The sequence below is a fragment of the Argopecten irradians genome, chromosome 11, assembly GCF_041381155.1.
Source record: "Argopecten irradians isolate NY chromosome 11, Ai_NY, whole genome shotgun sequence".
Lineage (NCBI taxonomy): Eukaryota > Metazoa > Mollusca > Bivalvia > Pectinida > Pectinidae > Argopecten > Argopecten irradians.
The window spans coordinates 36,682,813-36,709,879 of NC_091144.1; the positions used below are offsets into that span (position 1 = coordinate 36,682,813).

The 27,067-nt window shown below is 34.2% G+C and overlaps 2 protein-coding genes across 2 annotated transcripts in view; one reads left to right on the forward strand and one right to left on the reverse strand.

Moving 5' to 3' along the window:
* Nucleotides 1–27,067, reverse strand: part of LOC138335443 (tripartite motif-containing protein 3-like) — a 134,063-nt gene that overhangs the window by 42,235 nt on the left and 64,761 nt on the right. The window lies entirely within an intron of this gene.
* Nucleotides 471–26,841, forward strand: LOC138334608 (uncharacterized). The gene is given in 7 exon segments (XM_069283250.1): nt 471–605; nt 2,380–2,449; nt 5,125–7,207; nt 15,241–15,380; nt 15,969–16,027; nt 23,199–23,567; nt 23,569–26,841. Coding segments are annotated over 5 exon segments (4,059 nt in total). The 5' UTR covers nt 471–605; nt 2,380–2,449; nt 5,125–5,156; the 3' UTR covers nt 25,009–26,841.

Consider the following 27,067-nt stretch of genomic DNA (forward strand, 5'->3'; position numbering starts at 1 on the left):
CCGGTGAGTGTACAGTTGTACATTATCACACTGACATTACCAATGTAAATAGTATGAATGGAGTGACTGTATATAGGGGCCCGGTGAGTGTACAGTTGTACATTATCACACTGACATTACCAATGTAAATAGTATGAATGGAGTGACTGTATATAGGGGCCCGGTGAGTGTACAGTTGTACATTATCACACTGACATTACCAATGTAAATAGTATGAATGGAGTGACTGTATATAGGGGCCCGGTGAGTGTACAGTTGTGCATTATGTCACAGACATTACCAATGTAAATATTATGAATGGAGTGACTGTATATAGGGGTCCGGTGAGTGTACAGTTGTACAATATCACAGTATACAAATCTAAATTGTATGAATGGAGTGACTGTATATAGGGACCTGGTGAGTGTACAGTGGTACATTATGATACATATATACCCTACGTTAATCGAGGTATTAGTATATGATTAAGGAAGTTGATTAGTACGAGCTGTCGTTCGTCTTGTCTATAGTTAGACCTTAGTTACCAGGGATCACCAACAACAGAGATCAGAAAGCACAGATATATTGAAAATATAATCGAAATAAGGACAACATTCAGACAAAAGGTAAAATTGATACATTTAGACGTGACTGATGACATCTAACATAAAGTTATATACATTTTATATATTCGTAATGATACGAAGTATGTGAAGTAAAACCAAAGTTGTTCATACCTTTATAAAGGTAATCCTACGCTAACCAAAGTGATATTGTAAATTTCAATTTAAAATCAACTAGTTTTGAATAATTCAATACCATGATAAGGAAAATTTCATATTATCTGTCATTAGCTTATAATTGCTGCTGTATTTAAAATGTCGGAGTTGCGTAGTTTGAACGAAGTGTGAATGGGGAATACATGTACATTGAAACACATAACATAGTGGTACTTGATTTAACAATGGATGAGAACAATTTACGTATTCAATATCGGTTTTAGATTATATCACGCAGATATAGCATTCCAATCGACACACCAATACACCAATGTTGTAATGCCATTTGAACAGAGTAGGAATACGGTTTATAAGAAACAATGTAAAGTTAAAAGTTTAAGTGCATCTCCACAAAACTTTGTACCAAATTTAGACAATTATTTTGAGGACCAATTGATATTTTTATCATTGAAATATTATATATACCATTGTTAATTGAAATAAAAAATAATCATTTAGTTAGAGAATGGAAAACCAACCTTTTTTTCTACAAAAAATGAGCATATTGAATTGAATTCTGATTCAATTAAGAGAAGAGACAAAACAAGTCAAAAATCGAATGATATAATAGAAGTAATTGTGATGATTTAGATATCTTCCTATATATGCCATAATTGCATGATAAATTGTACAATTCAAAACCGCCATTTCCGTGACAAGATCAAAAGGGAACCGATGTGTATGCTTTTGTAAAATCAAATCCTCACAATTAAGAGCTCCTTGTACCTACTATAGACACTAAGTAACCTAGTCGCATGGTTATTTTGTTACAGAAATATAGTACTGAACCATATGGACTTGCTTAACTGAAATGTACTTTTTTTTGCATTTTTTGCCAAAATTTACAAGCAGCACAACAATCTACGACTCAGCAATAATACCTTAGGTTAGGTCTGATGCATACACACTTTTGATCGACTTACTATGTTCCAGTATAGTTTGTTATTTTTCAAGTGTCGGAGTTGTTTTGTTAAATACGAGTGTAGGCAGTGTATAATTAAAATACATTACACACAGGTAATTGTAGGGAGGAAAACTAACTTGTGTTTTACTTATAATTAGGTAAAGATTGACCTGTAATAACTATGACGGTAAAAGACATGCATTGTGTTTTCACGATATAATTGAAAGCATGTTGACTTGATGTTTCTATTTTTAGAAACACCGAGCTAATAATCCCAATTGTGATGTCACATCCGAGTCGACATTCCTATTGTGACATCACTCCCAAGTTAATATTGCGATTATGACGTCACAATATTCCGACGTCGAGTTCTTCGTGAAGATATAGTCGAGACATTCTCTATGCATTTCTATACAAACATGTAAAGTAATTAACATATCTAATATAAAAATTAAGGACCTTTGTTGAGGTTAATATGGTGTTATATTACCCTCGGTCATTGGTCATTCTACTCGGGTAATATAACACCATATTGACATCAACAGAGGTCCTTAATTGATATATAAATAACAGTATATAGGGACCCGGTGAGTGTACAGATGTACGTTATCACACTGACAGCATCCTATGTTAGGGTATCATAATGTATAATGTATATGTAATATTCACAAATGAGGAAGTTGATTAAAGATGAGTTGTCGTTCGTCTTGTCTACAGTTACCAAGAATCACCAACAACAGAGATCATTAAGCACAGAAATATTGAAAGTACAACATTCAAACAAAAGGTAATGTTGATATAATTAGACGTGATAAATAACACAAAAGCGGTCGAAGTTCTTTGTTTTATATAATCGTAATTTATGTGAAGTAAAATCAAAGTTGTTCATAGATTAATATAATTATTTTATACTTTTTTTCTTAATCTTTATGATATATTGTGATTTATTTAATGCTATTTTTTAAAATGTCGGGGTTATTAATGCGGAACTAAGTGTAAACAGAGAAAATTGATCTAACAATGGATGGGGAAAAGCACGCTTCATATAGTAAGGGTTGTAACACTGTGTTTCCTATACATACCATTACAATGAAAGTATGAATGACGAGAATCACGCAGTGACCAAATCAAGGACGTGGATAAGTACGAGTTGTCGTTCGTCTTGTTTATAATTATACTATAGTCAGGTACCAGGGAAAACCAACAACAGAGATTATTTCCAAACACAGAAATATTGAAAATATTATCAAAATAATGAAAGCATGCTTACAAAAGACAATGTTGATATAATAAGACTTTAAAGCAAAACCCGTTATATGTAAAGTTCATTTTAACCTTGTTCCTTCAATAAATGTTAAACTTGTGTTTCTATACCTTACATCGAAGTGGACCTGTTCTAGTGGCCATGGATAAATCTTAGTGGTATAAATAAAATCATGTATCTATGTACTATGTATCTATACCGGTGAATGGTGATAAGCTCGCTGTGAGTAAACCAAATACCCAATATCAGATAGGTATAGACAAACATGAGCACCGCATTTTTAGAATTCGATTTTTTTTCTCTTAAAAAATCTTCTCTGGTGAGGTTTCAATCTCGTTTTAGAATTAATAAAAGAGATTGTGATTTTCCAAAAAATATTGTGAAACTTTAATAATTTAAACCCCTACAAAATGCTTAGTTGACAGACGATACCATCCATTGAATATGATTTTATGTATACCCGTCACCGAGCCCATGTGAACCTAGAATGTAATCATCTTAAGCAGATTGGGGCCGCAGTGGCCGAGTGGTTAAGATGTACCGACATATTACCACATGCCTTACACCTCTGGGTCGCGAGTCCGAATCCCATGTGGGGCAGTTGCCAGGTACTGACCGCTGGTCGGTGGTTGATCTCCGGTTACTCCGGCTTTCCTCCAACAGGAAACCTGGCACGTCCTTAAATGACCCTGGCTGTTAATAGGACGTTAAACTAATCAAACCAAAAATCTTAAGCAGATAATGACAAGATCCACATGAAGTGTTTAACATTAATCTCCCAAGCTATCAAATCGTTGTAAAATGAAAATTTTAATGCTAAAATAAAACAAATGCTTAATTAAGGCACTGTGAACTACCTCTGATTTGCAGTCGAAAACTCAAAAGATTACGCTGGTATTTAATTGATTAGGACTTAAACAATGAAAGCATCAATTTTCACCCTTCGACCTTACGTGGTCACAAAAACCCCTCCTTGAACATTTTACCTTTAAAATTGTCACTTAAATCGTCAGTGCGACCACAGTTTACCTGTACCTATGTAAAGTTCATTTCTGCTGTAAAATAATTCAATGTTCACAGTGATGACTTTTTGTTGTTGTTTTTTTTCCAATATATATTTTTTTCTCTATTGCTTTATTTTAGTGTAGTTAAGTCAATTGATTTCTTCGTGAAAAAACCTAATAAAAATAACAAATATTGGGGAAAATCCTGCACACTGACCTCGAATTTATATGTCGGATTTATAACAGGAACATGCGTTTCTTTTGAACTGTTCTATATTAGAAAACGTTAATCATCAGAACTTCTTCTGTGAAGCACTCACTTTGTCAAAAATGGGTATTTTCATCTTCTACATTTACGGAAAGTGAGTAACGTATGCTGCTATCTGAGCAAAAATAACTTGTTGACAAGGTTTTGTTATTATTTTCTTTGATAAAACAATATTCATACTTATCAAATTACCAATTTGGAAAATAAAAATATTGTCGTTGACGAAACTGCGAAATATGCGCCATATAAAGCTCTATATAATAACTAGTTCCCATGTCCATGTTGGCTGACAATACGTCAGTTACGTTTCCCGATGTTTGAAATATATTCACAAACATCCTAAACTGATGAACTCTTACGTATGTCTGCCCTGCAGGTAGAGCGTAAGAATTGTACCTGCTGTCCCTATTGCATGATCGTAAAAGGCCACTAAACTTAGGATCTTATCTTTTCTCTTCTCCCTAACTGACTTTATCCTTCCTAATGCCTACCTTGGCACCGCCTCACTTTTGGCCTTGAGTTGAGCGTTCGCCCCTGTGATGAAGGCTCAGGGTTCTGTCCCCTAGCGGAGACACACCAAAGTCTATAAAAGTGGTAGTTTCTGCTCCTGCTTAGCCCTCAGCATACCGGGAGTGGGACGACTGGTTCGCCCGTTGTCAGTATAATGTGACCGGGTGGGGTGTGTTGCTTGGTGTCTTCGGCGGCATGCTTCAGTGATATCGCACTATAAAAAGGGCAACAGTTCCACTATACAAGAAGACACTACATGAATATACCGCAGTCTCCCAAAACACGCACCTTGCACAACATACACGCAACACACTACATATATGGGAGGCCGTCCTTACATGACCAAAGCTGTTAATATGACGTTAATTAATCAAACAAACAAACAAATTGATCAATACATTTTTTGTCTATTCCAGATCGACCTGTACATAGCCCTTTGATCATAGACATGGCCGAAGCCGTGCAAATATATAAGTACAGATGCCTTATCTGTACTAATCCATACACCGAACCTAGACTCCTGCTCTGTGGTCATACTTTCTGTTGTCGATGTTTGTCATCATACATCAACGCGGAATACGTCACAGCAGACGACAGACTCTACTTCCCATGTCCAGTATGCGAGACACCGACGTATAACGATGATGTCAATGCGGACGTAAGTACCTGGGCGACATGCCTACCGAAAAATGATTTGCTTGTTTCTCCTACAGCACAGATGTCTGGTGTCCAGTTTTGTGATCCATGTCTTCGTGGAAAAGAATCGAACCCTGCCGAAGTCACTTGCACTGAATGTGAGGAGAAGCTTTGCATTCAGTGCCGAATTCATCATGAAAGAAGCAAACTATCAGCTACACACCAACTTAACTCCATCTCTGGAAATATTGGACTACTTGCCAATGTCTATGAGATGTGCCATCAACATGTGGGAAACACATTCGGTTTCTACTGTGTGGACCATAGTGCTATGTGTTGTAATACTTGTGTGTTGGTGTCCCACAGACAATGTAACAATGTACAACCAATGAAGGATGTGATCAAGAAGAGTACAGCTAACCCGAGTTCAGTTGAGGCAGAATTGAAGGCAGTAACAGAGGAAACCAATAAGTTGATAGAAGAAGATGATTTAGGGATAGACGCCCTAAACGCAAAAGAAAAAGAAGTTTTAACTGTGATGACGGATAGGATAGATAAAGCAAAGGACAAACTAGATATCCTGAAGAAAACATTCCAATCTGACGTTGCGGATATGTTCAAAGAACACAAGGAACAACTATCGAATCGACGGAAGTGTGTTAATGCATTTCACATCAACGCGGAAAATTCACACCAGTTGATGTCAGATTCAGAACATCAGCTAACAGACCGTCACCGATTTGTCATGAGAGAGCATACAAAACATCAGATATCGGGACATTACCGTCGAATGGAGAAAAAAAACAAGACAAAACCAAATAGGTTTGACATAACATTGATGCTAGATGAAACAATAGATGAAATCATGAAAATGACAAAGATTGGTAATGTTGAAATCACCTCGTCGCTTTCACCTGTGTCACAAAAATCAAATAGTCGAATCACTTACTTGATCGGAAGTTTACTTTCAACATCTTCAGCTACTAACTTTGGGGACTCAACAGCGACTTCCGATTTGGCGGGGTCTCTGCAGCATTTGAAAGTCCAGACTACCCCAGTTACGACAGCGGTGGATGTATGGACCGGCTCGGTATCCTGTGTACATACAGTTAACGCCAGCACACTTAGAGGAGTGAAACCTTTTTTGACGGGAGGTACCTTTACTGACAACAATGAGTTACTTATCACAGATTACAGTAACTTCAGGCTCCTGTTATTTGATGATAAATATTCCTACAAGAGAAGATACAAATTTGACGGACAACCTACAGATATAGCACGTGGAAGTTCATCTGATGAGATACTTGTAGCTGTAAACGAGAACTCCATACTAAGATGTACACTTCGTAATGGTCAGCTGTCCGTGATCACCAAGATCAGGGCTCCACCTGGTACCAGTGGTATAGCTGTACACGCTGATAACATCCTGGCCAGTAGTAGTGGTAGTGTGGAGATTATGTCTGTTGATGGGAAGGTCACCAAGTCTATGAAGAAAGATGAAAGTTACACATACCTCGTCGTATCTACATCTAACTCTACCATATACCACAGTGACAGCAATGACGTGGTGTGTAGACGATTAGACAGTGACACAGTATTATACAGGTACAGTGATCCTGGTCTGAGTGATCCTGTAGGTATTGGACTGGACCAGGACCACAATGTGTATGTGTGTGGTTTCGGTTCCAGAAACGTTCACCTGGTATCACCTGATGGGTCACGTGGTAGGGTACTACTGCCCAAACTTTCCGATATCACTAGGCCTTGGTGTATAGTGGTCCATCCAACCAAACAGGAGTTCGTGGTTACTTCTTCGCAGGAACCTACTTCACTTGAGGTGTACAGATTCAGTGATGACAACATGTAGACATTTTTATAGATAACACCATTTTGAATGGACATAACACCATTTGATTTGAATTCATTTGTCACCAAAATAATGTCTTTAAATTTCATCGATCTAAGAATATATGATTATTCCATCCTTTTGGATCCAGCTATTTATGATCACATTTTCTATTTGTCTGTTTATATTATGGGACAAAGAAGTAATTCCAACCGTGTGGACGAAAAACTGTCAAATTTTCGAGACGATCTGCCCCTTTGTCAAGACACACAAAACGAACACGATTACATAATATGATACGAATAGTTATATAGGACAATGGAAGTAGACAAATATTTAACAGCAAAATGGAGCGCAACTAACCCTTTGGCAAGTGGCAGCCGAAGTCCGGATCTACCAAAATGTAGCCATGCTGTTCGGCAGAACGCTACAATGTGAGCGGTGTCTGTTTATATTAGAATTATTGCACACAACCTTCATCCATGTTTTTGTATACTATTGCTTGAAGAAATGTCTGTAATTATTTTGTTATACCTGACTTGGTAGAGAACCGCCTGTTTTGAAATACTGGTTGAATTAAAGGAAAAAATGTTTGGAAGAACAAATAGCTTTTAATGGAATAACATCAAAATTGATCTAGATAAACTTTACCTCATTTACCTTTGAAATGTTATACCTTAAAATAGAAAAAGATAAAGAATTACAAAAAATCCTTTTAAAAAATTGGTATACACAAGAAATAAGATTTAAAAAAAACTAAATTCTACATAGGATTATTAATACAGACATGTCATAGACAAGAATCAAATTGTCATCTCACAATTAAAGAAAAATGGTCGCTTTATAATGTTAAAGAATTAAACAATATATGCATTTAAAAAAATGAAAATTATATCTTATTAATTATTAGTTGTATTTTAGTTTGTCACATATCCCTGTATATATATATGCCTACTTATGTAGATATATGTGTTTACAGATTTATGAAATATGAATTGAAATATGAATTGTGTTGTATAAAAATTAGTATCAATTGTATTTTAATATTATGATCAAACATGAAAGTTGCATTTGCTATTTTATGCATATGTTTGCTTTTGGTGATGTATGGTATGCAAAGAACGTTATAAATGAAAAAAAAAAGTTTTTTTATTGCATAAATCATGTTTACAAGATAATTTATCAAAGAAATGAGAAATAGTTAAGAAATCGTATACATAGCTATATCAGTAAACCATTAACTTTCCAAATAAAAGAATAATATCCAAGTACAGATTAAATGCTAATTTAATTCGTTAAATGTTGAAACTGCTAGAAACAGCTGTATCCCTAGACCCCAAATGTAATATCCTTTTTGTGATAATGTCATAAATTTGAAAATGAAGTCCATTTTGTTTTGTTAGGTAATATTCAGATTTAAAGATAAAATATTTAAAATCTTACTTTTATCGCCGGCTATATATGTTTTCAAAATGACTACATTGATTCGTAATACCAATGTAAAACCTTTAAGAAATTTTGGATAATATTTAATTTAAGCAACGGCTAAAAGAAAGTAACTATTAAATTAAGTGATGTGTATTTAACATAACTTTGACGTAGCAAAGTGCACATCATTTTTCTCGACACCAGAAAGTTATTTATGACAATGACTATTTTCTATTTGAACTGGTGGGCGTATACGTTTACATTGTTATTTGTATAAGAATTATTGTACATAAACTTCACTCATGTTTTGTAAACGCTTGCTTAGAGTTAAAAAGAATATGTAATGATTTTCTTTATGCTTGAGCCTGGTACAGAAGCGCGTTTTATGAAGTGTTGGCAAAAAGAAAGGAACTCATGTACGGAGGAACGATTATCTATAAATGATGACTGGACTTACAACAGCAAAATTGAATTAGATAAATTTGACCCCACCCACCTTTGGAATAAAATAGTGATAAACAAAGAATTATAGAAAATTGATTTTAAAATTGGTATACACCAGAAATGGAATAAAATATAATAATATTTTTAAACAGACATATCAAAGACAATTTTTGAATGCAATACTTTTAATCATTACCAACTGATAACTATAGCAAGAATCAACTTGTCTTCACATAATATCTTCAAAAAGAAAATTGTCGCTAAATAATGTTAATGAAATAAACAATCTTGGAAAATGCAATGTAGTTTGCTGTTTTGTATGATTTTAACACATCATCATCACCATTGTCATCATCATCATCATCATCGTCAATACTGACAATTTGTAGGGGGAATTCTGACACATAAGAAAATTAGTCACAGATTCAATAGCAACATTAAGTCTATAATCCAATCTGTTTTTAGCACTGGAACAAATATTTTTCTGAACAATTTGTCAACAAATACATTATTCCATTCACTTCGCATTTTCCTATCTTGACTGAAATTCTGATAATACCTGAGGGGATCCTTTAACTACTGAACGACTTAAACCCTATTAAACTGCTGGTCACGACTAGCTCAAACTAAGGATCCACAAGCATTTGTTTTCAGAAATTAGTCCAATACTCAACTATTTTTTTCTTCTATCCGTTCCAATCGACTTGAAGTTAGCGCATGTCGCTCTCCAAAATATTTGAAAATGCAAATGTAGAACAACAGGGAAAATACACATTCCTGTTGAGTGCCCCGAACAAAATTCGAAGCCAGGTCTCCAGTGTAAACAACTGCGGCTCTTCCGACAAAAATAAAATCACATCATTTTCAAAAAGAAAATGGTAGCTAAATAATGTTAATAAAATAAACAAACTTTAAAAATGCAATGTAGTTTGCTGTTTTGTTGGATTTAAAACACATCATCACTATCATCATCATCACAAAAATAAGAAAATGATTCAACTTACAGTATTTCTGAAAAGTTTCGGTATCATATTAAAAGATACACTGGCATGTCATCCCTGAAGTCTGATTCCATAGCTAATGTAGAAACATTTAGTCTATAATCCAATCTGTTTTCAGCACTGGAACAATTTTTTGCTGAATTATTTGTCAACAAACACAACATTCCATTGACTTTACATTTTTCCTATCATGACTGAAATCCTGATAATACCTGAGGGGATCCTAAAACTTCTGAATGACAAATCCTAGTAGAGCTGTTGGTCCTGACGAGCTCAAAATAAGGATCCAAAAGAACTTGGCTTCAGAAATTGGTCTTATACTCTCAATTACTTTTAACTAGCCTCTTCTATTTGTTCCAATGGACTGTCGAATAAGTCTCCGATGTGAAAAAACTACCGACACTGAACTAAAGAAGTACGTTTCATTAGCTGTGTGACAAGACCGTACTTAACAATCCAAACACAAAGATATGGAGAAGCTTGCCAAATCGGAGAAGTCATGAAAATTTCAATCCACCCAAACAAATGTATTTGGATGACAAATGATATACGAGTAATGATACGTAGAAGAAATCGTCAACGTTCTAAAGCCCAATTATATAACACTCCTGCCTCATGGAACAAATTTAGAACCATTCAGACGGATTATTTCTTCAATTCGTGATGCAAAAGAAAAATATCTATCTAAGATTCAGTCCTCTTTAATTGATAAATCTATACCGCCTGGTAAATGGTGGCGAATAGCGAAGTCAGTTATGAATCTTAGTAACAAAAATGAAACCGACGCTCCTCTGATTATTAATGGTGATCTAAAACTACATCCTATCGACAAAGCTGAATCATTCAATGAATATTTTGCATTTATATCTGTTTCTAATAAGAATATTGACGATTTACCTCCTGACAGTCCTCAGCCACAGCATACATTTTCCACTTTCGACATTACAGAACAAGACATAATTGATCAACCTCATCTTCTCAACACAAATAAACCTTCAGGCCCTGATACTATTCCTCCTCAATTCATAAAGGGTGTCTCTCAGTCAATTATAAAACCTCTTCATGTATTATTTAGTAATTCTATATCATCTGGTATGCTTCCTGATGTGTGGAAAAATGCCAATGTTACACCTATATATAAAGGTAAAGGTTTACGAAGTGTTCCTTCTAATCATAGACCTATTTCTGTGACTCCTATTTTTAGCAAAATTTTGGAAAAAAATTGTGTTTAAAAATCTTTTTAATTATCTTTCCAGACACAACATAATCTCCAAACACCAATCAGGATTTTTACCTAAAAATTCAACAACCTATCAACTATTAGCTATATATGACACAATTGTAAAACATTTGGATAATGGCAAAGAAGCGAGAATGATATTTTGTGATTTAAGCAAAGCTTTTGATCGCGTCTGGCAATATGTTGACATGGTTGTCATCTTATTTGAAGAATAGGAGACAGAGAGTGGTCTTTGATGGATTCAAATCTACTTTTAAATCCATACAGGCGGGGGTACCACAGGGATCTGTCCTTGGACTATATCTCTTTCTATTGTATTTTAATGATATTGGTGATAATATTTCTTCTAATGTTAAATTGTTTGCTGACGATACTTCCTTAATAAGTCTCATTGAAGGAAATAGACAGGAATCTGCCGAAATTCTTAATAATGATATGAGAAAAATATCTTTGTGGGCTGAAATTTTTTTAATCCTGATAAAACTGTATCTCTTCTTTTCTCAAGGCGAGTTGACTCCCAAATATCAATTCCTGATTTATTTTTCAACAATACAAAAATTAATAATGTTACCAATCATAAGCACTTAGGAGTATATTTCAATTCAATGGCAAATTGGTCTACCCATATGAATTATATATATGAGAAAGTATACAAAAGAATAAACATACTCAGATTACTGAAACTCAAACTTGATAGAAAATCACTATTTATACTTCCTTTATTCGACCCATTCTCGAGTATTCTGATATAGTATGGTCTTATTGCAACCAATCTGAGTGTGATATTTTGGAGTCAATTCAACTTGAAACAGCACGCATTATAACTGGTTTAAGAAGGGGAACAAGTCACGCTGTAATTTATAAAGAATCTGGCCTAGTACCACTTATTAAACGAAGACATCTACATCGAAATATAACTTTTTTCAATATATTTAATAACAATTGCCCTTCTCATATTTATGAATTATTACAACCCTCTTTAAATATTAGTGATAATTACAATTTCCAACATAACAGATTAATTCAATGTTCCTGCAGCTAGAACCCAGTTATATAAAAACAGCTTCTAACCATCTATTATGACCGAGTGGAACGAACCGTCCTGTCCATTTCCTACAATGTCATCTGTTAGATCCATCAAAAGTTTTACAGTAAAAAGATATATCTTTGATAATAGAGCTCAATGCTCCGATATTTTCAAATATAATGGTGATCGTATGTCAAATATTTTATTATGTCAGTTGAGAAATTTTGCTAGTAACCTTAATACGGATCTCTTTAATTCTCATCTCAGTGACAGTCCAGCCTGCCTGTGTGGATTTCAAAACGAAGATTGTGAACATTATTTTCTATAATGTCCTTTATACGTTAACCCTAGATGGCTCCTTTTTAACTCTATCTTGGAACTTGACAATGATATACCACTGACAACACAAACATTTTTGCAAGGCTCTGAAAGACACGATTTTATCATTAATAAAGATATATTGATAATGTTCAGTGCTTTGTCAGAGATACCAATAGATTTCGCTGATTTTGTTGAATAGATTTCGTTGAATATCTTGTAAAATCTTTTCTTTTCTATTTGTATTGTTTATCAATATCTAGCTTGATGTTTTAGGATATCATCATCATTAAATAAATATAGCAATTCAGATTATTTATGTATATATATCAATATTAATTTGTATCTACTGTTAATATGTAAGGCGAGGGCGTGTATAGGCATGTTGCCTGTTGCCCAATTCCGATTTTCTGTAACATCTGACAATAAAATATTCTGAAATGAAACAAATGTATCAGTGATTGAGCCTTTATTCCTAAATCATACAGACCAACCCTCATAGTTGCATGAGTAGCAGGAGGAGAGGAGGTGGAGGAGGGTAAAACATGTAATTACAATACAATTTGTAAATAAACTGATTGTTTAAAGATGTACAAGTACAGATCAATGTAAATTAGCCTTACTCATACATAAACTTATATCCAAAAAATAGATTATAAACATGTTTCTATAAAAATGTTAAGAAGTGCTCCTTTTTCTACACTACATTGATCTATCTCTATATAATCACAATTACGTTGAAATAGTATGGACAAGTAAAGATGAGTTCAAGAGAGATACCTATAAAGGACACTTACAACAAGCGGTATACATATACACATAATAATACGTATTGGAAGAGGAGCGACCATTATTCATATAACATTTCATATTTTGAAGAGTGACCTGCCCTTGACTATGGTGGGGACTTGGTTATCAGCTCTGCGTTGTTTTCGATGATTTATTTAGTATTAAGGCAATATTTCGTCGAATTTGAAGAAGTGTGATCTCAAAAAGCACTGGCACTACTAACGACAGAGTTTTCAAGTGGAAAATCCGTCACAGTGTGCATAACAAGACTTAAACTAGACTAAGGTCTGTACGAGAATAAAGAACAATGGCGGAAGTGCAAAATCGTGCGGCTACCTTTGAAGAAATCACAAAAGAAAATACAACAAAACCTGTTTTTTATAAAAGAAACTTATTTTTTTTTGGAAATACTAAGCCAACAAGATGCAGTTGAATTTCTCATGTTGAACTTTACAAAACAATCTCCAAACATGTACCGGCGGAAAACATCGTAGGTCTTCAACGAGTGAATGGACTCTATACAGACAATGATGATTAAAGGTCAGCAATATTAACAGAAGGCCTATCACTTAGAGGTAAGAAGATTCCCATAGACAACAATAATCCAAACCATCCATATGACGAAGATAGTACCTCTATCAGAAAAAAAAATCCATTAACCGCTGATGATGGTCAAATCAAACGGGCGCTTGATACAAGAAACGTAGATATTATAAGCTTTTAATATGAAAAACTGAGAGTTGAAGGGAGACTAACAAATTGTGAGACTGGCGACAGAATCGCGGTGGTTAAAAAAATTTCAACTCACCTGCCCTACTCAATGGAAGTGGGGAGATATAGAGCTATTCTCTCCTACAGAGGTCAGCCTAATTTCAATGTCAAGTGTACCAAATGTCTGGAACAAGGTCATATGACTAAAACTGTCCCAATGAAGTGAAATGCAGGCGATGCAACATTTATGGACATGATATGTCTGAATGCAAACAAGGGTGGGATGAAGGCTCCTAAACACGCAATGAGGAAGCATCATCTGGAAACGACAGCGTTTCGTCAATTATAGATGAATCGGCACAAGGAGACGAAGACATCGGTACAGACTCCGAGAAACCGGTTGACTGCAGTCAAAAACAAGAACAACTGCCTGAAACTAAGGACAAGACACAGTCGGAAACAGACCATGGCATAAAGGAAAAGAAGAAAACACACACGCGAAAACACGTAACAGCGATTAAAAAACCCGTGTCAAACACCATTGACAAATTCCTGACACAAAGCAGAAATGAAAATGGAACCCCTCCACGCAAATCAAAAAACGCAAGTCCAGATGTACGTACACCCCAACTGTGTAACTAACTCTATGATGTTACCAAACAACAGATTTTCTTACCTAAATCAGATTTATACAATTATTGTGTGTATGATATATAAGAGTGTAATTGACAATATGATATTACCAAACAACAGATTTGGATACTATATAAGCAACAACATATATATAATATATAAACTCTACCAGTATGACATATAAAATTCACTTCATATCCTTAAAGGGTTTGTGACACAAAAACCTTTTTATAAACTTTCTGATACTTTGACCCCATCAATGTTGGCTGACACGCGTTTCATAGCACTCCGCAAAGCTGTTTATCTACTTTAAGGGCAGTAAGGGTAAATTGCTGCGGCTGAGAAAACTTTAATGAGCTAGCCGGTCACGTGGTACGAACGGGTCATCCGTTTCACCATGCTCAAACTACAGAGTCTTCTAGTATTTTTTTTAATATTTGCAGTGTAAAACAATGACAGTGGTATCCCTGCTTTTGGTTTTGTTCCTGACATTATCCCATACCATTTTGAACCTTTGATGAACACTGATAATTCTCTTTCTACGGAGAAGGAGGTAACATCCCCAGATGTTCCAGATTCAGATCAAGAAAACCAAGAAGGTAATTATATAATCAAGAGGATCGGTTGACAAACACAGAATGGTTTGTAATACCTATTATTATTTTAATTTGTTGGCTTTAAATATAGATGTGGATGCCTTCATGGGTATTCATCAGATAATTTCTTTTTAATAAGTGAATATAATAAGTTAATATATCTTACATAATTAAATTATTTACATTAAGATCATCCATTGAGAACAATTAATTTCTCCTTTAATTACATTATAAATGCATTAACCTAAATGCATTTGTATGATTGATATCAGTGACTTACGACTTATATAATTACTACACTAATTTTACATACCCACATATTACAAATATACATGTATATCAATAAATCTCTTTTTTTTTAATAAACATCAATAATAACAATGTGTAATACACTTTATTACTATGTCAATAAACAATTGAAGAATTCAATAAATGAGGATTATATTCTTAACAACAGAGGAATGTATAATAATGACATTGGTTACAACTATGAGACAAAGCTAACTACATGGTTCAATTACCAAAAGCCACTTTTTTCCATTTTATGTTGTTGATACATATTTAGTTATATTTTTTTTTAATTTTCAACAGGTGTTCATGTGGTTTCTGTGATCCAATGGTTACGGAATCGGAATCTACGGTCTGCTGTCGTGAGATAAATTATATCAATTCCATAGTTTTCAATAAAAAACATCTCTGTCAATTGTTTATATTCTTATTAATTTTACCTATTGATATATTTATTATTATAACGAAATGTTACTTTTGTTGCAATATTTATATACATTACATCAATCATCTTCTCGATATAATGTATTTATATGACTATGCAGCCAGATACTATTACTGATATTATGCAATTATTTATTTAATAATGAGTACTGTAGCATTCGTATGAGTAATTAAGTAGCTGGCAATGGTGATGATGAATTGTCCTTAAGTTGTTACCAGCAAACACACATTTGAAACAAGCACATTCCATGTACAATGTTTACTAACAAACAGGGCTGACTAATTATAATATAAATGTACAATAAATACCATTATCAGGTCATAGATGATAGGTCACCTTTTTCAAACATGAATTAAATTGACCCTGAAGTAATTTAATGCCTCCACAGTTATCTTATCTTATCCCCATTTACACAAATGATGATTTTCTGTCAGCTCAAACTTGACACTTATGTAGTGCAACCATGTATTTTGAATACTCTTCTTCTTTGGAAAGCGAAAGAACTTGTTTATAAAACTTATATTTCATTTTAACTTATTTTATTTCTGCGATTGTTATATCAGCCATAAGCAGCACATTGCACCACACTAAATTTATAATGAGAGCCTGTAATTATTTCATGTGAAACACAGGATAAGATAACTGTAAGTTTAGGTGTTTAGCTCTATTAGTGTCTGTCTCATAAGCAACGGTGAGCCAGTCGGTGAACCAGTGACGTGTGCTGGCTGACAGCCTCGTTATCGCAATAAATATTTGCATATCGGTCAGCTGCCTAGATGGCCCTATGTATAGTCTGGTATCTCAGTGTGTGTATTTGCCATCCCCATGGAGTGGGGTATTTCGGTGAACTTAAAGGGGGGCCCAATCTGTAGACAACTTATCACTTTTTGTGTCACAAACCCTTTAAATACACAAGGCCTGAGAGAGAAACAAAAACGAAACAAAGTTTATCAATGAGTCAAAAACAAAAGGCCAATGTAATTTACATACAAGAAAAACATTTTACAAAACAAATAATAAGATATATCAACACGGAATGGCAGGGAGATATGATACATAATTATGGCACCAGCCAAAGTAGAGGAGTTTCTATCTTATTAAAAATAATTTGAACTATGAGATAATCAATACATGGACGGATGAAATTTGGCGGTGTTTCATGATTAATCTTAAAATACATGAAAACATTTTTACTATTATAAACATATATGCACCAAATGATAGACATCAAAGAAACAGCTTTTTTAAGAAAATAAAAACAAAAATAGATGATTTTAGTCAAGATTCTATTGTAATTGGAGGGGACTGGAATGATATTCAAGAAAACATAGATAGAAAATCTGTTTAAAAGAATACAAAAATGTGTACATAGTCTTAAAACCCAAAAAGGAAATGAAGCTAATAGATTTGTGGAGGTTAAAATATCCTCAAAAAGAACACTGTACATGGAAAAGAAAAAATCCAACAAAGAGGCCAGTAGGATAGACTTCCTCTTAGTATCAAGGGAAATAACCACAAAACTGGTAAAAACAGATATTCGTCCTGCCATGGTAAAGTCTACAGATCATTTAGCTATATCACTAATATTGGACAACGCTAATCCACATAAGGGATCAGGTTACTGGAAATTCAACAAGAATCTCTTAGATAATGAAGAATACAAAAAATCAATTAAACAAATATTAAAAGCATACAACATGAAAATCGTAAACAAAAACATAGATGCTAATTAAGCATGGGAAATGTGTAAAATAGAAATAAAAGAAGAATCAATAGCTTCCAGTAAAAGAATAGCTAAAGCAACAAAAAGTGAATTGAAAGACATCGAAAATAAACTAAAAAATCTAAATGAACAACCATATAACAACAACAACCACACCATAAATGATCTAGAGAATAAAGTAGAAAACTTGTATAATAAAAAAGCTTACGTTACGCAAATTAGATCAAGAGCCAATTTGCTTGAAAAAGGAGTAAAGAATACACAATATTTCATTTCCTTAGAAAAAAAAAAAAAAAAAAAAAACATTTCATATATTCTGTTTTCACATATTGAATATTGAATTTGAAATAAGCAAATAACACCGTGATTTACATGATAAGACTATAACACCTTTTAGCGCGTTGGCAAAAATACTATGATTTCTGGAAGAATACTCACTCAACCGAAACGCACCATCATTGTATGGCTGTCGTGTATTGTGTATATGGTTGACGATATAGTGGATTTCATTGTTAAGAAAACAATTAATATCATGGTATCAGTAGGAGAGAGAAGTACAATGTGATATATAACCTGTGCGTTACACTTTATCTTTTCTTCATTTTCCGAACTTATGTCCATGTCTCATGTTTTGTTCGGACCAGTAGACTCTATTATTTATCTGTATACCCAATTCTTGCATATAAGTATAAAATGTCATTTTTATGATTATGATTATTATGCGTCAAAGTATTTCTATAATCATAAAATTGAATTCAGTAGAATCTGATATAACTGAGGATCAAACTAGTGATGCAATAAATATTGAAGAGAGGTAAGGCTCATAGTCTAGAAAGGGTTTTGAATAATTAATTTATTAAGTATTCCTAGTTCCTGTTTTAACTAAACTTTAAGAACTTAAACTTAAAAAGAATGCTATTTTATATACCGAGTCCGCGGGCCACCATGGGACAGGAGGGTGGTCCGTTTAGAAAGAAAGAATGACCAAATACAATAATACCATCATAGAAAACTTTAAAATATTGAAACGTGTCAAGAAAGAACTTTAACACGATATCAACCGTACTATTCAAGATAGAGGCAACTCTGTCTGCGTCCATCAACTAACTATAACTATGCATTTTCTACTACAAGTAGTAATTCATATTGGTCTCACAATCGTAATCTATGTAAAACACGTTGACCATTTTTCACATGTTTGATTGTCCATGTGTAAAACAAATTCATTCATGCGGATATACATTAACATTTCAAACTCTGTCCTATGCTAAGGTATTGTCATAGAATTGTAATTGCTACATATGAGGAAGTTGATTAAGGACGAGTTGTCGTTCGTGTTGTCTTATATATATATATATAGTCAGACCATAGTTACCAAGGATCGCCAACAACAGAGATCAGAAAGCACAGATATATTGAAAATATTACCCAAATAAGGACAGCATTCAAACAAAAGGTAATGTAGATATAATTAGACATGATTAATGGGTCGAAGTTCTTTATTTTACATAATCCTAATTACTGTGAAGTAAAAACAAAGTTGTTCATACCTTTATAATGGTAATACTACACAAACCGAAAGTGATATTGTAAACTTCAATTTAAATGAAGCAGTTTTAATATAATTCAATTTCATAATATGGAGAAATTTCATATTATCTGTCATAAAGTTGTAATTACTGTTATTTTTTTTAACGTCCGGGTTATTAAGTTGGAACGAAGTGGAAACGGAGTAGATTGTTCTAAAAATGAATGAGGACAAACACGCTTCACTTAGTGAGGGATATAACACTGGTATTAGATTATCCTGTAATAGTTTACAGTCTGAAAAATAAACAGGTTAAGGTTTTGTTTCCTCTTCATACCATTACAATGGTAGTATGAATGGCGGGGTTGTATAGGGACGTAGTAAGTTGTAGATATGTTGCCAAAACAAGGACGTGGATAAGTACGAGTTGTCGTTCGTCTTGTCTACAATTATACTATAGTCAGGTACCAGGATAGTCCGTTAAACCTGCCTATATTATTAGGCTTTTTTAAAAAAATTTACCTTATATATATTAGGCAAATTTTTTTTTTTTTAAAAAGCCTAATAATATAGGCAGGTTTTGCGGACTAGTACCAGGGAAAACCAACAACAGATATTATTCTCAAGCACAGACATATTTCAAATATTACCGAAATAAGGAACGCAGCCAAACAAAAGACAATGTTGATATAATTTTTATAACTTCAATTTTTCATTTGTTTTCTGAACTGAAATACACATATCTCTGATTTGCAGTCAAAAGCTCAAAACTTTACACTAGTATTTAATTAATTAGGACTTATACACTCAAAACATCAATGTTTACCTTTTGACCTTACCTTTGTCACCTGAAAATAAGTATGTTCACTTTACTTTAGTGCAGTTAGTGAAAGCAAAAAGCCCTCCTTTAACATTTTATCTTCAAAATTGTCACTTAAATCGTCTGTGCGACTAAATTTACATGTAGCTATATACAAATTCATTTCTACTGTAAATGTTTTCAAGGTTAACAGATGTTGTTTGATGAATGAGTGATTTATGTTCAAATGTTACATACATGTACATGTTAATAGAGTATTTAGATGTAGATAATAAATGTGTACAATATGTATGTATGTATGTATGTGTGTGTGTGTGTGTGTGTGTGTGTGTGTGTGTGTGTGTGTGTGTGTGTGTGTGTGTGTGTGTGTGTGTGTGTGTGTGTGTGTGTGTGTGTGTGTGTGTGTGTGTGTGTGTGTGTGTGTGTGTGTGTGTGTGTGTGTGTGTGTGTGTGTGTGTGTGTGTGTGTGTGTGATGGTGTGTGTGTGTGTGATGGTGTGTGTGTAGGTATGTAAGTAGGTGTGTGTGTATGTATGTATGTATGTATGTATATGTATATGTACGTATGTATGTATGTGATGTGTGTATGTATGTATGTATGTATGTATGTATGTATGTATGTATGTATGTATGTATGTATGTATGTATGTATGTATGTATGTATGTATGTATGTATGTATGTATGTATGTATGTATGTATGTATGTATGTATGTATGTATGTATGTATGTATGTATGTATATGTGTGTGTGTGTGTGTGTGTGTGTGTGTGTGTGTGTGTGTATGTATGTATGTATGTATGTATGTATGTATGTATGTATGTATGTATGTATGTATGTATGTATGTATGTATGTATGTATGTATGTATGTATGTATGTATGTATGTATGTATGTATGTATGTATGTATGTATGTATGTATGTATGTATGTATGTATGTATGTATGTATGTATGTATGTATGTATGTATGTATGTATGTATGTATGTATGTATGTATGTATGTATGTATGTATGTATGTATGTATGTATGTATGTATGTATGTATGTATGTACATGTATGTATGTATGTATGTACATTTGTATGTATGTATGTATGTATGTATGTATGTATGTATGTATGTATGTATGTATGTATGTATGTATGTATGTATGTATGTATGTATGTATGTATGTATGTATGTATGTATGTATGTATGTATGTATGTATGTATTGCATGAATCGGTATGTATTTTGTGTATGTAATGTAAGTATGTATGTAAATGTAAATTATGCTGCAAAAATCGGTATATTCTCAACTATGAAATGAAAAAAAAAGAAAATGCTCAAAAAAAAAAAAAAAAAAAAAAAAACCACAGTGATGACCCGTTGGTTTCCTATTTTTACATTTTAGTGTAGTTAAAGTAAATTGATTTCATCGTAAAAAACTAATATGACTGAAGGCAAGGCCTTAAAGGGCGCAGCCAGATGTTGCAATCACCATTAATTATACAATGTTAAAAGGTACAATTTATGGAAATAACGGACCCGAGTTCTCTTATTATTTTTTATTCATATAATTATTCACACACTATCCTTGTCCCAAAACCCCCATTTGAGAAGGAAATCCACATAACAGACGGAAGAAAATTTATTTCCGTAACAGATATTCCGTTTTTGGTCAGCTGATTTTATTGGAAGGTGGTCTATCACTTGAATGCTTGCAAATGTAGAGCAATAGCACTGAGCTTCTGCCGGATGAAGATTACGTTCGTCGGATCATAAAAGCGTTTGAAACGCTTGATTATATAATGAACTCACTTCAAAGCATCGCATTCACGCTGATGGGATTTTTTTTACAGTGTTTACAGTGGGTAAAATAATGGCGGCCGCAAACTGAAGCTGTCAGTGTGTAGGATTGAATTGTTTCTTATATTTTCATGCATGTGTCTTACCTTAGAACTGTTTCGCACTTCGTGCCGTTTGGGCACGAACGGCTGCGCCCTTATTAACATAAAAACCATTGAAATAAAAAAGAAAATTGGGAAAAATCATTATACAAGAAATATATTGTTCTATATTTCATCTTCTACATTTAGGGATAGGGGGTAAAATTGCTGCTAATCTGAGCAGAAAATAATTGGTTGATAAGGTTTTGTTATTAGTTTCTATGGTAAAAACACTGGTTTGGTAAATGTTGCAAATATTCATACAATGTACTTATCAAAGAGACACTTTGGTAAAATATTGCCCTAGTTAATCAAAAAAGTGAATTCTGGTTATCACACATTGCGTCCAGGAGATATCTTGATGCACAATACAATAGACTTTTATTCTACACATAACTTTATAAACTCATCATGCACGCGATAAAATCCTCGTTTTAACGAAATCGACACACATTCGTCATCACTTGAGTATAGATAAATCACAATGGTTCTTTTGAGCAAGAGCTGTAATTTGAATTGCTGGCTAAAACGTCATTTTGTAAGGTTTTCCTGAAAAGCATGCTGGGATATGTCGAGGGTACAAGTATAGATAGGCTATACTAATCGGTGTAAAGTGAAATGAATATGTTACGTTGACGAAACTACGAAATATGTGCCCTATAAAAACTCTATATAGTAACTAGTTCCCAGGTTCCTGTGGGCTGACAATACGTCAGTTACATTTGTCGATGTTTGAAATATATTCACAAACATCAGAAAGAGATGATATCTTACGTATGTTTGACCAATGCATTTTTTTGTATATTCCAGATTGACCTGTACATAGCCCTCTAATCACAGATATGGCCGAAGCTTTGCCGAAAGATAGATACAGATGTCTCATGTGTACAAAGGCATACATGGAACCCAGACTCCTGCTCTGTGGTCATACTTTCTGTTGTCGATGTTTGTCATCATACGTCAGCGCAGAATACGTCACGACAGACGACAGACTCTACTTCCCATGCCCAGTATGCGAGACACCGACGTATAACGATGACGTCAATGCGGACGTAAGTACCTGGGCGACATGCCTACCGAAAAATGATTTACTTGTTTCTCCTACAGCACAGAGATGTCTGGTGTACAGTTTTGTGATCCATGTCTTCGGGGAAAAGAATCTAACCCTGCCGAAGTCACATGTAATAAATGTGAGGAGAAGCTTTGCTGTCAGTGCCGAATCCATCATGAAAGAAGCAAACTTTTAGCTACACATCAACTCACCTCCATCTCTGGAAATGTTGGACTACTTGTAGGTGTCTATGAAATGTGCCATCAACATGAGGGAAACACATTCGGTTTCTACTGTGTGGACCATAGTACTATGTGTTGTAATACTTGCGTGTTGGTGTCCCACAGACAATGTAACAATGTAAAACCAATGAAGGACGTGATTAAGAAGAGTACAACTAAACCTGAGTCCTGTTGAAGCAGAATTGAAGGCAGTAACAGAGGAAACCAATAAGATGATAGAGGAAGATCATTTAGGGATAGACGCCCTAAACGCAAAAGAAAAAGAGGTTTTAACTAGAATGACAGACAGGATAGATAAATCTAAGGACAAACTGGATAACCTTCAGAAAACATTCCAGTCTAACGTTGCTGATATGTTTAGTGAGAAAAGAGAACAATTATTGACTCGACAGAAGCGTATTAATGCATTTCACATCAACGCTGAAAATTCCCACCAGTTGATAACAGATTCAGACCAACAGTTATCAGACCATTATCGATTTGTCATGAAAGAACATACAAAACATCAGATATCGAGACATTATCGTCGAATGGATAAAAAATCCAAGATAGAACCAAACAGGTTTGACATCACATTGAAGCTAGATGAAACAATTGATAAAATCATGAAAATGACAAACATTGGAGAGGTTGAAATCACCTCGTCGCTTTCACCTGTGTCAGAAAAATCAAATGGTCGAATAACTTTCTTGATAGGAAGTTTACCTTCGACATCCTCAGCTACTAACTTTGGGGACTCAACATCGACTTCCAACATGGCGAGATCTCTACAGCATATAGCAGTCCAGACTACCCCTGTAACGACAGGGATGGATGTATGGACCGGCTCGGTATCCTGTGTACATACAGTTAACGCCAGCACACTTGGAGGAATAAATATACCTTTGTTGACGGGAGGTATCTTTACTGACAACAATGAATTACTTATCACAGATCACTATAACAAGAAACTCCTACTGTTTGATCGCAAATATTCCCACAAGAGGGAGTACAAAGTTAACGGTAGACCTACAGATATAGCACGTGGACGTAAAGCTGACGAGATATTTGTGGCTCTAAACCTGAACTTCATAGTTAGATGTACGTTACGTTATGGTCAGCTGTCTGTGATCTCCAAGATCAAAGCTCCACCTGATACCTGGGGTATAGCAGTGCTCGGTAATAAAATCCTGGCCGGTACTGATGATAGTGTGATGGTCATGTCTGTCGATGAGAAGGTCACCAAGTCTATAAAAAAGGGTGGATATGAAACATTCCTCGCCGTATCTAAATCAAACTCTACTGTATACCACAAAGATAACAATGACGTGGTGTGTAGCCGAATAGACTATGCCTCAGTAGTCTACAGGTACAGTGATCCTGGTCTGAAGGGCCCTATAGGTATTGGACTGGACTGGGACCACAATGTGTATGTGTGTGGTTGCATGTCCGCAAAGGTTTACCTTATATCACCTGACGGATCACGTGGGAGGGTACTACTGCCTAAACTGTCCGGTATCTCCAATCCGTGGTGTATAGTGGTCCATCCAACCAAACAGGAGTTCGTGGTTACTTCTAACAGGGAATCTACCGCATTCGAGGTGTACAGATTCAGTGATGACAACTTGTAGACAGTTTTATAGATAACAATATTATGATAGGACTTGAAACATCTGATTCTGATCAACAGGGCCATTTAAAGGTTAAGAATATTGTATTTGTACTTTGTGACAATAATATCTAAGTATAACACTCATCTACAAAGTTTAGTTAGAAAAAATGTGTCACGTTTGTCATAACAAAAAAGTTACCGACTTTTCAGCGAGAAAAATATAATATTTCATTGTGACCACAAGCCTAGACCAGCCTTTGTTTTTTCACGATATAAAATATTGCTTTTTGATAGAATTACCATTAAAAATTTATTTTGGTCGGAGCTTGTGGCTACATCGAAAAACGATGTTTACAGCCCTTTTCTTCAGGATTTACATCTTTTATAATATTTTCCTAATAATACCATGGAGGTAATAAAAAATATCTTAACTTTATCACAAACATTATTGTTATTTTGAATCATGAGATCATCACAATCGACACAGTAATCAAGGACGCTGAATCATCATCATCATCGAACGGGAAGCAAGGGTATACAAGTAAGCAACAGTAACAAAAAATGTGAAATTAAATTCCTGTCACTTCATAAAGGAGATCTTGTTCTCTTCCTCTTTTAATTGATAATTTTATGAACACAACGACACAAAAGATCTAGGATTTCTAAGCATAGTGTAAGGAGTAGTTTACTAAATCTAACTGTTAGAGAGAGGTTGGAGAAAACCTGGGAATTTGCTTGATTTAGTGATGGGTTTGAATCTCCCATACATCTTTAGATCCGTATCTAGAAGAACCTTGATTTATTAAAAATATATGGGTTATTTATATAGCAAGGGAAGCATGTCCTAAATGAAAACATTTTGTTTTATTTTTTTTCTGAAAAAAATGTAGACTCTAATCTTACATATTGTAACTATTGTTTAGTGGTGTCGTGGCGTCATTGATAAGATGACTTCTGAATTATGACTAAAACTTATTGGGCTTGATCTTTATCTTCACAAATTATACTTGCAATAGTTTTTCACTAATATAATATTCCAGCTCCAGTATCATTATGAAATTATATTCTTGGGTCTATTATCTATGTACAATTTAAAATACTGGACACATATACCGTGTTTGTTATTAAAATATACGCTTAATTCCAGAAGATAATTTCATTACTTTCAGAAATTCCAGGAACAGTGCAGTAAGAACATAGCCATATGAGTGACGGAAGCTGAATAAAAATGCACAAATAGATTCTACTGGGCGCTAAAAGTGACAGAAATAACGATAACACTATTCTATTAATGTTGTTCCTTTAATAGTGGAACTCATTGGCAATGTACCAGTGAAATAGATTAAAACTACTTTGCAAATTCTATTTTTAACAGCTCACGTGTATGATCTACAAATGTAATAATTGCCTGCTACATGTTTTCATGTATACGTGCATGTACATGAATTGTACTAAACGCACAGTTAACTGTATTCGTTGACTGTTTGCATGCATGCGTGTTTGTATGTGTGTATGCAAGTATGCATGCATGTATGTATATGTGTATGCAAGTATGCATAACTGCATATGTTATGCAGGGTGATACCATGCTTTGTCGTGTTTTATATGTACATTATGTAGGTTCTACTTAACATAACGTACACCATGACGTCTGAGTGTTGCGGTTGAATGGTTATGAAAGTGTTTGTGTGTTAGTGTCTATTTATATATACTATGAAAAATGTTTGAAAATAAAACTTTAAAAAAAATCATACCGTTTTCGTCGTATTTAGTGCCGCGCTTAGATAATTGTAACGAAGAGGCGGTGCTTATCAATTAATCAAAATGTCAGCTGTTGACAAAAAAGAAGCTATATGTTAAATTTTTCTGTATTCGTGGTACATTAATCTGTTACATTAAACATGTATATGTCTTTTGTCCTTTGAGATGCATTATTATGTTATGATTCACACGTAAATGACTCACGTAATATGGGATACAATGCGGATCCATGAGATGGGGCATTTACACAACTTCATCTTTTCTTCACAAAACAGAAAGGCGCTAATTATAGCAAAAAAGATAACATTACATTTCTG